Below are 11,634 nucleotides of genomic sequence, written 5' to 3' on the forward strand. Positions count from 1 at the left end.
TGGTGCCCGGCCTGGGCTATTTCTACCCACGAATAAGGGCCATCTCATCTCGTCGCGCGAGAGAGGAAGGCAAAGGCTGGGCCTTGCGACTGGGTCGTTGGGCACCCGGGGGGGGGGGGGAGCTTGGGCGCTAGCTGACGCTATTCGCAGAGTTATTGATTGTTCAAGATGAAGAAAGCTCGGAAGAGCTGGCCGGTGGTGTGGTGGATCCTTGGGGGCCCTGCCGCCAGGCATGTAGCGGTGCTGCGGCCACGGCGAGCTCTGGTTGGGTGCCACGCCGCGTGGTGGGCCTGGCCGCCCAGGGGCGAGCAGCTGTCAGCTTGCCACAGCCTGATGCTTGCACTTGGCGGTCGTGCTGGCACCTGATTTTCAGCTCTGCAAAAGTCCAGACAATCGTTCAAACTTTGCCAACTTCCACCACGACCTGCACCGTGTCGTCTAGTCAGTCGGCGCCTTCACATGCTGCATCGGGGTGCTGAGCCAACGACCGGACAGCCTCACCAGCAGCCTGACAGGCAGCCCGACAACCAGCTTGGCATCCAGCTTGACAACCAGCCGCCTGACCGACCTTCGAGCAGGCTAAAACGAAGCAAAGCAAAGCCCCAAATGGCGGGTCCGCGACGGTCCGCCGTGTCGCTTTCCTTTTTCTTTACGAGCCAGGTTGGCGCTATAGTTTCAGCGCGTCGCTAAGCTCGCAGTAGCAGCGGCCACTCAGGAGGCGCCAAGCCCAAAGCGGCAAAGGCTCCTCCCGATGGCCATGGCCGTCCGACTCCTCGATTACGAATCGCATCTGAAAAAGCACGGATTCAACACTGCATTCAAGACAAGGGGACGGGCGACAAAGAATAACCTTGTACGGGGTACATGCCCGCAAACCCCGTGCGTGGGAAATATCCAATATCCGAAAAATGGCGCCTCTTCCGTTCGGTCTGAGCTCTGCCTGCACAATCGGGTAACTGCGATATAGTGCGCAAAACGCTGCGGCGTGGGTTGCCGCGGGGACGCAGAATGTACGCATTGCCTCTGCGGCCGTGACGGGACAAGCAGAGACGCCGCGGGGTCGGAGGCATTTAGCCGTCCTCGGCCGGGGCTGGAATGGCTCTTTCTTTGCGCTAGTGCCGGCTGTTGCAACCAAAGGCTCGGGCGTTTTGGTCGTCTGGAGGCCGCTTCTGCTGTTTCAAGGGCCATCATCCTCGGAGCGGCCTTGCGGGTCTTTTGGCTCGGCGTTCTTATCCTCGTCGGCAGTTTGTGCTGGCCGCGTGTCCGTTTCGGAGGCGGCGTCCTCGGCGGCGGCGTCCTCGGCGGCGGCGTCCTCGGCGGCGGCGTCCTCGGCGGCGGCGTCCTCGGCGGCGGCGTCCTCGGCCACACTCCCCGAGTCGGCTTCTGGATCGTCTGGCTGAACCTCCCCGTCGTCGTCGTTGGCTCCATGGAACAGATTCTCGCCCGCGGACACTGCATCCTCGGGCCCGGCTGGGGGTGCATCATCTGTGGAAGAGTCCGAGTTCGAGTCCGAATCCCCAGCATCGTTCTTCTGGGACTCGCCCGCCGGAGGGTCTACGCCATCCCATGGCGCCTCTTGCGGCTGGTCTGCTTGCTGGGAGTCTGCGTCTGCGTCTGCGTCTGCGTCTGCGTCCTCGCCTTGGGGCTCCTGATCCGCATCTTGGTCCGCGTCATTGTCCATGCTTTGGTCGTTTGTATCCTCTTTTGCGTCCTGGTCTTGGGTGTCGTCCACGCTGGCATCCGTTCCATTGTCGTGGTCCTCGTCTTTGTGCTCGTCTTTGTGCTCGTCTTTGTCCTTGGCTTTATCCTTGCCATTGTTCTTTTTTGGCTCCGCGTCTGGCTTTTGCTTGTCGTCTGCCGGCTTCATCTTGTCGTCCTTTTTCTCCTTGTCCTTGCCGTCGTCCTTTTTGTCCTTGTCCTTGCCGTTCTTTATGTCCTTGTCCTTGCCGTCGTCCTTTTTGTCCTTGTCCTTGCCGTTCTTTATGTCCTTGTCCTTGCCGTCGTCCTTTTTGTCCTTGTCTTTGCCGTCGTCCTTCTTGTCCTTGGCTTCGCTCTTGTTCTTATCTCGATCCTTGCCACCGTCCTTCTTGTCGTCCTTTGGCGCGTCTTTCGGCTACGTCCTCGTCAGCCGTCTAGACAACTTGCATGCAGTCTAACCTGCAACCGCTCCTCCCTACTCACCTTTTCATCAAGCTTCTTCACGTCCTTGACGCCTGGTGGCCCGGGGTGCTCCCCAGCGGGTAGGGGCTTTCGATTCAGCGGATTCAACGCGTCGCCCCTCTTGAAGCTGCCCTTGGTGAGGCCCGACGGCGCCCTCCACGAGGAGACACTCTCGGTCACGGAATTCAGAATGTCAAACGCTTTCTTGAGTTCGTCTGGCACAAGATCCGTCCCGCCGCACGGGCTGAGCCACCACTGGAACGCGCCCGCGGGGTCCTCCGACTCGGCGTAGGCGTAGCCGTACAGCTTGGCGGCCCCCGTGGCCGCCTCTTGTCGAGAATCAGCATTACCACTCTCATCCGCCCAACCGCATCGACGAGCACGTACCTAGGCCCGCGGAAAGCACCTGGCCAGTCTGCGGAAAGGCCGCCATGCCCAGATCAAGGACCGCCTTGAACGCGGACATGATAATGAAGCAGGCAATCTGCGCGATGGCCGCCATTGCCGAAAACACAATGTCGGCGAACTGGTTGACGGCCGGGTTGTCGCACTGGCACTTACCCCTGACGGCGAGGTCGCCCGACGGCGCCTTCTCGTACGGCAGCGGGTTGTGCTTGTTGTTGGGGTAGAGGCCGACGCAGCCGTAGTTGGAGAAGCGGTTGTTGCGGCGGGCCTCATCCAGGCTGTGCTTGCAGACGTCGGTCACGCACTTTTCCACCTCGCGCTGGTTCAGGTTCGTGTCGCTGTACAGCCAGCAGTCCGGGGCGTTGTCCCGCGGCGCGAGCCCGCGGCGCCTGCGACCGGGGCATGCAATGTCGCAGATGGCGCTGGAGCCGACACCAGAGCCGGAACCGGAGGCGGGGCTTGCGGAGAGCTCGCGGCCGGAGATGCAGCATCCGGAGCGCGGGGCCGCGGGCCGCTCCACCAGCCCCGCCGAGGCCAGAAGCACGGCGGTAGCTGTCGACTTTGGTTTTCGAAGCCGCATTGTCGTGATGGCCGCAGTTGGGGGTCGCAAGAACGTGGCAGCATGGCAACATGGTCGGCATGGTTGTCACGTCGAGACCCGAGCCCAGCACGCGTGGACGCGGGTATTTCTCTTTCTTTCTCTCTTTTTTCCCTGCCAAGCTGCCCGCCGCTATTTGCAGGATCTATGTTTTGGGTATTTATATTCTTGGCAGACCCGGGCGCCCCGCACGGACAATTGCCTAAAAACAAGCTGCCACTCATTCATTCGGAGCGGTGTTTTCTGACTCGACGGACCCGGTGATGGGGTGCACGTTTTCTACAGAGTACAAGAGGTATCGAAAGCATAGCCGAGGCTCCCCGGCAGCTGCACATCGGGGCTACGCAGTGCCAGCAGAGCTGACTTGAACCATGCCGAGCGTGCCCAGATGACTGATTGCCCATGCGCGTCTCGACCCCGTTGGCCTGCTCGTCTTGCACGAGCCCCAAGAGCTGCGACTTGGCAGCCCACCATTATCAGCCTCGCCTGACCACCCGCCCCTGTCGCGGGCCCAATGCATTATTGTTCTATTTACGGAGTATTGCCCAGCACACCAGACAATAACGCACCGGATCCACCGCACCGCGTAGCAGGCTCAAGCCCCCTTGCGCAGCGCCGCGAAAATCCAACCCGCCCATTGGTTTCCCCCAGACTCATCGACGGACCCTCGCCCCGACCGCCCGCTGCAAAGATCCTAGGGTCTTGCTGTGGTGCCTGGCGGTCTGGGTGAGCAGGATCTGGAGGCAGGCCTGCTTCCACACAGAATAACCACATGCGCGCGACGGGGCTTGGTCCATCCAGTCGCGTTGATTAATCAAACGTAGTCCGTACATCAGGCCCGGCGGCTGATCGCGCCTCACGGCCAACACGCGCGAGGAATACCATCAAGGAACAAAACGTTGAGGAAAAAACACCGCGAATGAGGGGCCTTTCTACCAGAGGGCAGCACTTCCGCCGGCCAGACAGGCCAAGGAGAGCGGCAGGCAGAGACGTGCAGCCCGACGCACTTGCATTACACGCGGACGAAACGCGCGGCGAGAATGTAATGGTTAGACGGCAACAGGATGTAACTCGATCGTTTTTTTTTTCCCTTTTGTTCAATGGGATTTTCAGTGCCTACTGATAGTATTGCTAGAATTGTTTGAACTGTGGACAGTCCGTGAAATTTTTGAGGACAGGTGTATAAACTAATCTAAAAGCTTTGAAACATTCGAAGCTATAATCGCCCAAGGAGAAACAGGAACAAGAGACTAGTTCGCAACTGCACGCAAAGGCCATGTATTAGTGTCATGCGCAGGGAAAGCGGGCAAAGGAACCGTGGCTGCCAGCCTCGAGTTTCCTGCATCAAACTGTCCGGGCAATCCGTCATGCGTGCCGCCTTGATGCCTCTACCCCTAAGGATACCTGAGCGAGTATTGCCATGGCTGCGTCTTTTTAAAGTGTGACGACTTGGATAACTTCACTGCATATTCCTGCTTCTTGACGCAGTCGCCTTGATTCTTGCTGACACGATGTGGAGTCTGACAGACAGGAAGATCCCTTGATTCTCAACGGATCGGGCTGGAGCAATTCAAAAGCCACTATATTGCCTGCATAAACTAGCTCGTCCTTGAACGTCAAGTCAAACCTCCTCGGATCCAGCGCCATATTTCTCCAAGAAAACCCAGGTGATTGCGGGATAAAAAAAAAAGCGTGGGCTACGACAAGGTGGTTTCGTCAGGCTTCCTTGACGGCATCCGGTCTCTCGGCCTTCTCGATGATGGGTGGCGGTCGCGGAATTCTCTGCATAAAGACGTAACGCTTGATGAACCATGGTAGCCACTCGGTAAGTTCGTAGTGAATAAACTTCTTGGTTGGCACGGAAAAGACCTCTGCAAACACGGCTTAGCAGAGATTCTGGCCCCACGCACCCAACGCGGGCAAAGAGAAAAAAAAAAGCTTACGGTCTATTTCCTCCAGAGTGAGCTGCTTCGTCTCGCGGACGAAGCAGAATATCATGAACCAGGCTATCAAGTTGAGACCAGCGTAGAAACCGACTGCGAGGGGAAATGGTTAGTCGGTTGATGCGGCTGTCGTTGGGGTCGCAAACTTACAAGCACCCGTGGCAGTCATGACTGTCTTCATGCGGGGAAAGGTCAACCCGAGGATGCCGGCTGGCAAATCATTGTTAGCGCACCAGAAAAAAAGCTCGAGGTTCTCACCCAGGTCGGCGTACCAAATGTGTTGTTGATGCAGACGGCCCAAGCCATGCCTTGTTCACGCTGAATAGTGGGGAAGACTTCGGCCGAGTACTGGAATGCGACGGGACCTTCTCCCAGAGAGTAGCAAATGGTAAACAGGTAGACGAAGCTAGGTACAGGGTCAGATACAAATGCGCAAGGGGAGGGGGAGGCAGCGGTCCAACGTACAGCACGACGGGCCCTATTCTCGCTCCCCGCGATCTCATGTCGCCGGCTGGGTTCTGGTTCAGATCTGTGGGAGCAATATGGTAGGCGCCGTTGGGCAGGAGCGAAAGACCCGCGGCCAAGAGGAAGATGCACATGAGCGGGAACGTCTGCAGGATGGTTTAGCCGGGATGGTGTCTTTTCAGCAGAGGCTCGGCTGTATTGAACGTACAATCATGGTCAGGGTTCGTCGTCCCTTAGTGTCTATCAGGAACAGAGTCGGAATGGTGGAAACGACTTGGATAGCGCCGTATCCGAGAGAAGCATACAGAGCCTCTGTGGCAGAGTAGCCGACGCTCTCAAAGATGGACGAGCTGTAGAAGGAAATGACTGTAATTCGACGTCAGTCGTGGTCCGAAGACGGAGAGGGGGGAGAAAGAATGGGAAAAAGGCAGAAGAGACAGCAAAAGAGGAGAAAAGAAGAAAAACCCATGGTACTCACTGTTGATGCCACACATTTGCTGCGCAATCATGACCGTAGAAGCGCCGTAGTTGGCTCGTCGGATTCTCGGTACGGCGAAGCAATCCCACAGACGGGAGAAGTAACTAGACCCACCGGCAATCTTCTTTTCTTCCTCATAGTTGACATAGGAGTAGTAAAAGTCCCTTGCTGCAATGATTGGATGGGCTCGCAGGCGAAGCATGGATTTGAATCCCTGGTCGTGTCGATTGTGCTTCATGAGCCAACGCGGGGACTCTGGGCAAAAGAAGATGCCGGCCATGAGGATAAAGGACGGGATGAAGGCGGAGCCAAACTGCAACCGCCAGGCGATGTCGCCGACATCCTTGACAATGACGTTGGCGGCAAAGCCCAAGAAGATGCCTGGCGGTCCGTCAGCGACCTTGGAGGGCCCTTGCAGGTTGCGTCAAGGAGAAGGGGGGTTGCAACATACCGACAACGACCCAGAGCTGCCAGAACATGACAAGGGCGCCTCGAGTCCTGGCTGGTGCCATCTCGGCCGAGTAGATTGGCACGGTGGCATTCTTGGCGCCGATGCCGATGCCCATGACGAATCGTGCGGCAAAAAGGCCTTGCCATGACTTGGCGAAAGCGGAGCCGATGGGCGTGGCGGTCAAACAGGCGGCTGTAAGGAAGATTTCACCTCGTCGGCCGAGATAGTGGTTGAGGGGATCTACGATGAAGGCGCCGCTAGATGAACGTCAGTAATTGAAAAGAAGAATGGACGCTAGGTGAACCTAATTGAAATTGACAAAGGTGTAAAAGAGGAAAATAAATAGGCAAACGTCCACCTACATGAGACCGGCAGTAAGGAAGATGATGGAGTTGATCAAGCCTACAATCCACTCGTCTGTGCCTTGCTTGTCGATGTGGAATTCTTTGGGAAAGGACAGGTTGGCTCCGTTGGCGCCTGTCTGATCCCATCCCTGGGTAGCAGCCCCAATGGCGCAAAGAGCAATCGAGTACCAGAGCATAAACGGCCCATGCCACTTGTGGTCGCGCTCGTACACGAGGGCGGCTCGCTCCTCGTCGGACAGCTGGGAAATGAGCTCGAATCTCTCGGGATCGCGGGCTACGAGGGCAGCTCGGCCAAACAGCTGGGCGTGTTCGGGCATGTTGTGCGACTGGGCAAAGGCCTCGGCATCGTGAGCCGCGTCGGCCTCGGATTTGCGCTACGGAAGCTCTCGAGGTCAGAGGCGGCTCTCCATCCCGCGGTCCCGGCGCGGAGGCAAGAGATAGGGAATCGACGGCCCGGGGCTAGCTGCTCACCTTGAGGACGTTCTCGATCAAATTTAAGGCTGCGGATTGGCGCCGACCCTGGCCCGACTCGGCGGGCTGTAAAGCGTGCTCATCGAGCGTCGACTGGGCGAGATCCCTCGATGTCCTCTTTTCGTCCATGGCGAAGGCACACGAGTTGGAATGGCAGAAGAGGAAAGGGTGATGAAGCAGGTCGAAGCGGGTTCACCGGACGGAGACGCACAATCCTATTATAAGGCACGACCCCGGACCCCGGCTTCGCCTCCAATGCCGGGGAAAACTGGACTTGGTCTCACCCCAACGACCCCAGTTGACCAGCAAGGCCAAACTTCAAAGCTCAAGCCAAGCCTTCCAACCCTTCCCCCACCCCCCCGCTCGGCAAAGGCCGGTCTGATGTGACGTAAGATGATGGATGCGTCTCCTCGTTGGGAGTCCCCAGAGGTCCAATCCGTCCAATAATCGTTCAGCGTCGTCGAAGCTTCGAATGGGGAAGCGAGTATAGTTTATTCCTGTCTCCACCTTGGCTTTGCCGGCTTTGGCATGGGGCGGGGGATCCCAGAGTCCAAAACGGGCACATCGGCCGCGGCGCTTCGAAGTTCGACGCCAGCTTGGAGCAAGGGATGGCGATAGTGCCAAAGTTGGGCTAAGACTATGTATTCTGCCACGACGCAATTGGGCTGCTGGCGCCGCCGCCATGGGGATTTTCCCTTGCTGGCAGGTGTGCTGCGTCGCTGCTGGGCTCCTTCCATGTCCTCACCGCGGTGGACTGCAGCCCAGGCCAGGCAGCAGGATTTCCGCGCTTGTGAGTGGCTGCGGGAGGGGCTCTCGCCTCCGCCGGGTTGGCAGGGATGCGCGGTAAGCCACTGGCTGATCTGTCAGTGACACCTGCGCCGGCTGGCGACCTGTAACCTACCTGTTGGTGGGGGACAATGGGGGTGGGGTGCTCACGGCTGGTCTCGACAATTTGATATTCGTCTGCCTGGAGGCATTCGGCCCTTGTTCCTGTCCGAGACACCAATGAGACAGGTCGATCCGGGAGACTTGCCAGGCCCAAGACAAACCCGTTCTGGAAAAATTGGTCACGAGTCACTTTACCCGTTCATCTCGGCCAATCCAATCCGGTTTTCCTTGGCCAGGCCTCTTCCGGCCACCTGGTCCGACCGACTCCAACCCCGCGATGTTGGAACGTCATCCACCTCGACGTTCCGTCGTTCGAGCCGTGAAGCCAACCGCGCAGCCAACGACGCAGCCAACGACGCAGCCAACGACGCAGCCAATCACGCAGACAAGCATGCCATCCCTGCCGTGACAGCCCTGTCGCTCTCCTGCCGACGGAAGTACGGCCCTGCGGAGTCCGGACCCCGGCGTACTGGGCAGGGCATTGAACGCACGACGGACGCATTGAGATCCCAGCCTAGACCTCAGGGACGCCGCCTGATCTGACCGCGCGGTGTGGCCCATGTGCAGACAGCGACCAAGCATTCTCAAGACAACGGCAAGCAATCCAACAAGAGGGGAAATGCCGACGGGAAATTACATTTCCTCAGGTTGCCGCTGGGTCCAGGACCCCATGGTCCCTTGAACTCGAGCAGAGGTGGAGCTCGCTGGAAAAATTGATGCGGACAAGGCGGGCAGGCATGCTAATTTATGCATGCGCGTGCTTCTGGGCAGTTCAAGATATGTCGTCCAAGTCGGGGTCAAGCTGCTACCGTCTCCGCCACCTGCAGGTTTACGCTTTCTACCCAGTCGATGCTTATCAATGCGGCTTCTTCTCAACCAGTCCATGAGCGGCGTGAACCCTGCCATTTTGAAGCATGCAATACTGAGGCTGGCCTAGAGTCATAGCACGACGAGCATATTTCTTTTCAGCAGACTGCCTGGGCCGCAACCGAACCTCTGCCGAATGCTTCACGCCATCGTTTTCCTCGGCGGCGCCAAGGTTGGAAGGCAAAATTCAAGGCGCCATCCTGAGCTACAGCGGAATTGCATTACCTGGCCGTCCAGGCCATCCAGGAAGGAAGCAATTTTCTGTCTCGTCTATCAATAGGACACCAAATGGTCAAAAGATTAGCGCGCCACTCCCTGACCCCGTCTGTGCAGTGGACAAATCTCACATGGGAGTTGGCTGCCTGGATTTGAAATGCCCTCACGCTACCGATCAGCAGGTTTCCTTGGCAAAAGCTCGATTACGTACTGGAAATTACATTAAGATTCCAGGCCGGAAGAACAATATCTCTTTTTTAGTCGTCCATTTTAACCGTAATGGACGAGAGAGAATACACTCTGTCCTCGAAAATAGAGCACAGTATTTCACCGGTCATTCCTATACTACAGCTTAAGCTACGGAAGAATATCCCGCGACTTCAGAGCCTTGCCTCTCAGCCCACGACAATTAGCTAGAACAAGGCAGATAAAGTAAAGCAAGATTTAGCACGGTCGACGGAACACTTCAAAAAGTACCTCACAGGCGGCGCAGCTTGCAATAACAGAGCGCCAATCGTAGATTTCCAGCCGGCCCCCATTTATCCATTTTAGAAAGAAAAGAAAAGAAAAGAAAAAAGAAAAGAATGAATGAAAATGTGTACCCTATTGTATGTGCCCGGGTTTCTAACGAGCTGACATGCTTATATCCGATCCTTTTGGATTCCTCAACATCGAGATCCCCAACATACTCCACTCTTAACCTTGCAGTTCCGTCTTCGTCAGTCATGACAACCTGCTCACATCCGCCAGCGACCACCCTAGCCTAGATGATGTGCCCCGCCTAAGGTTCGTCATGCAGGTCAAAAGGCATCCAGAATTGAATGCGCCGTCGCAACTTCCGTCTTTAAGTTGAATCCATGGTGAAAACCTACATCAGCAAAGGAAGACTCGGTGGGTTTCAATAAACATGCAGAAACCGGGCAACCCGCCAAAGGGCGACTCGTCTCATGAAAAAGAGCTGACATTCCTTCAAATGCTTTGACCCAAAGTTCAACCCATTAACCCCAGCTTCCGCAAATGGTGGCGGCGGGCAGCTGGGCTGAGGAATACCTATACATCGGCCTGCGAGTGGTCGATCATATAGAAGTCTCCCACGATGTTTATCAGAGAGCGGAGTATGCACAAGTGTTCCGTTCTTCGTGACGGAACGGTCAGTTTGGCACTGCACTTGGCTGCTGTAGGCGTCGAAAGTCGAGTCGCCTACGCGGCCGGTGCCGGCGTGGTGACGGGAGAGTTTCTCGACATGGATTTGGCCCCATTGTGCCCACTGGCTCAGAATTGGCTGCTTTGCCCTGCTTTTTTCCCCCAGTCCCAGGGGGACGTTAAAGTTGTCCGGGATCAGAGACTTGCCTTCATGTTGGCGTACCATCCGCCGACGTAGAGAACCTCGCGCCTGGAGCAAAGTCCCCGAGGTGGGAAGTGAGGTATGTAATGGCTCTTTGCTGCGGAAGACGCTTTTATTCTGTTCTTTTGCTCCAACTGCCGCCTCTCTCAAAAGTCAAGCCCTCCAGTATACATAACTGCAGTTGCATCAGGGGCCGTCAAAGCAAATGAGAGCGTTGGATGGCGTCGACGGAGGTGTTGATAGGGTACCCCTGCACTCGAATTTCATCTATAGATGTGAGTATCCCCTTCAGCTGAGTGGCTTATTGTAGCCTTGAAGAGCCCGCGTGATGCAGGGCTCAATAGCATCTACAATCTCGAGAATGGTCGTATTTTCTACCGTCCGCGCGGAAGGGCATACATGTAAGACATACATTAGACCCGAGGGTAGCTAGCATGGGGCCGGTACTAGTCCTCGATGCAAACTTTTGACTTGAAACGATGACTATCACCGGCCAGGTAGTAGCTGTGCCCGGGCCTAATGTACGTCTTGTATGTAGGCGTGCCACAAAGACGGTAGCCAAGACTAGCATCCTCAGTCATAGAAGCTATAAGCCATATGTCACGGGAGCTCTCAAAGGCTACGAGAGGCAACCCTGCGGAAGAGGGTAAGTGTCAAGAGGGAATTCAAGCTCAGGGATACCCTATCAACAACCCCGTCGACTCCTCCCGTCGACCCCATCGACGCCGATGGCTCTTTCATCATCCAGGGTCGACGGATTGGGAGTCGAAGCCATTCTGCCACGGCAGTCAGTCGATACATGCCGGCGAGATGCGGTGCTTATGCAGATGCTGCTTGAAACAACTTATCCTCGGCCGGCCGGGATATTGGGATCGAGCCTGGCCCTTCCCAGGCTGAGCTTGCCACTGGATGAGAGGATGTGCAGTCTGGTATTGGGGTATAAAATTGCCGTCATCGGTGCCGGACAAAGGCAGTAAAGTCG

The 11,634-nt window shown here is 56.8% G+C and overlaps 5 protein-coding genes across 5 annotated transcripts; 3 read left to right on the forward strand and 2 right to left on the reverse strand.

Annotated features, from left to right (window-relative positions):
- Positions 1-1,177: 1,177 nt before the first annotated feature.
- UV8b_00025 (uncharacterized protein) lies at positions 1,178-3,145 on the reverse strand (the record flags this gene model as incomplete). The annotated part of the gene is made up of 3 exons (XM_043137523.1): positions 1,178-2,113; positions 2,182-2,489; positions 2,548-3,145. 3 exons carry the CDS (start codon positions 3,143-3,145, stop codon positions 1,178-1,180), a joined length of 1,842 nt encoding a protein of 613 aa, XP_042993457.1.
- Positions 3,146-4,879: 1,734 nt separating this feature from the next.
- On the reverse strand, positions 4,880-7,465 carry UV8b_00026 (uncharacterized protein; the record flags this gene model as incomplete). Its single annotated transcript, XM_043137524.1, has 10 exons — positions 4,880-5,034; positions 5,107-5,199; positions 5,257-5,316; positions 5,379-5,512; positions 5,572-5,717; positions 5,780-5,937; positions 6,050-6,430; positions 6,501-6,757; positions 6,863-7,239; positions 7,337-7,465. 10 exons carry the CDS (start codon positions 7,463-7,465, stop codon positions 4,880-4,882), a joined length of 1,890 nt encoding a protein of 629 aa, XP_042993458.1.
- Positions 7,466-8,341: 876 nt separating this feature from the next.
- Positions 8,342-8,767, forward strand: UV8b_00027 (uncharacterized protein; the record flags this gene model as incomplete). The annotated part of the gene is made up of 1 exon (XM_043137525.1): positions 8,342-8,767. One exon carries the CDS (start codon positions 8,342-8,344, stop codon positions 8,765-8,767), a length of 426 nt encoding a protein of 141 aa, XP_042993459.1.
- A 1,636-nt stretch (positions 8,768-10,403) lies between these two features.
- On the forward strand, positions 10,404-10,688 carry UV8b_00028 (uncharacterized protein; the record flags this gene model as incomplete). The annotated part of the gene is made up of 1 exon (XM_043137526.1): positions 10,404-10,688. One exon carries the CDS (start codon positions 10,404-10,406, stop codon positions 10,686-10,688), a length of 285 nt encoding a protein of 94 aa, XP_042993460.1.
- A 169-nt stretch (positions 10,689-10,857) lies between these two features.
- On the forward strand, positions 10,858-11,629 carry UV8b_00029 (uncharacterized protein; the record flags this gene model as incomplete). The annotated part of the gene is made up of 4 exons (XM_043137527.1): positions 10,858-10,927; positions 10,987-11,053; positions 11,191-11,298; positions 11,401-11,629. 4 exons carry the CDS (start codon positions 10,858-10,860, stop codon positions 11,627-11,629), a joined length of 474 nt encoding a protein of 157 aa, XP_042993461.1.
- Between the last annotated feature and the right edge of the window lie 5 nt (positions 11,630-11,634).

The sequence above is a fragment of the Ustilaginoidea virens genome, chromosome 1 (assembly GCF_000687475.1).
Source record: "Ustilaginoidea virens chromosome 1, complete sequence".
In the NCBI taxonomy this organism is placed as follows: Eukaryota; Fungi; Ascomycota; class Sordariomycetes; order Hypocreales; family Clavicipitaceae; genus Ustilaginoidea; species Ustilaginoidea virens.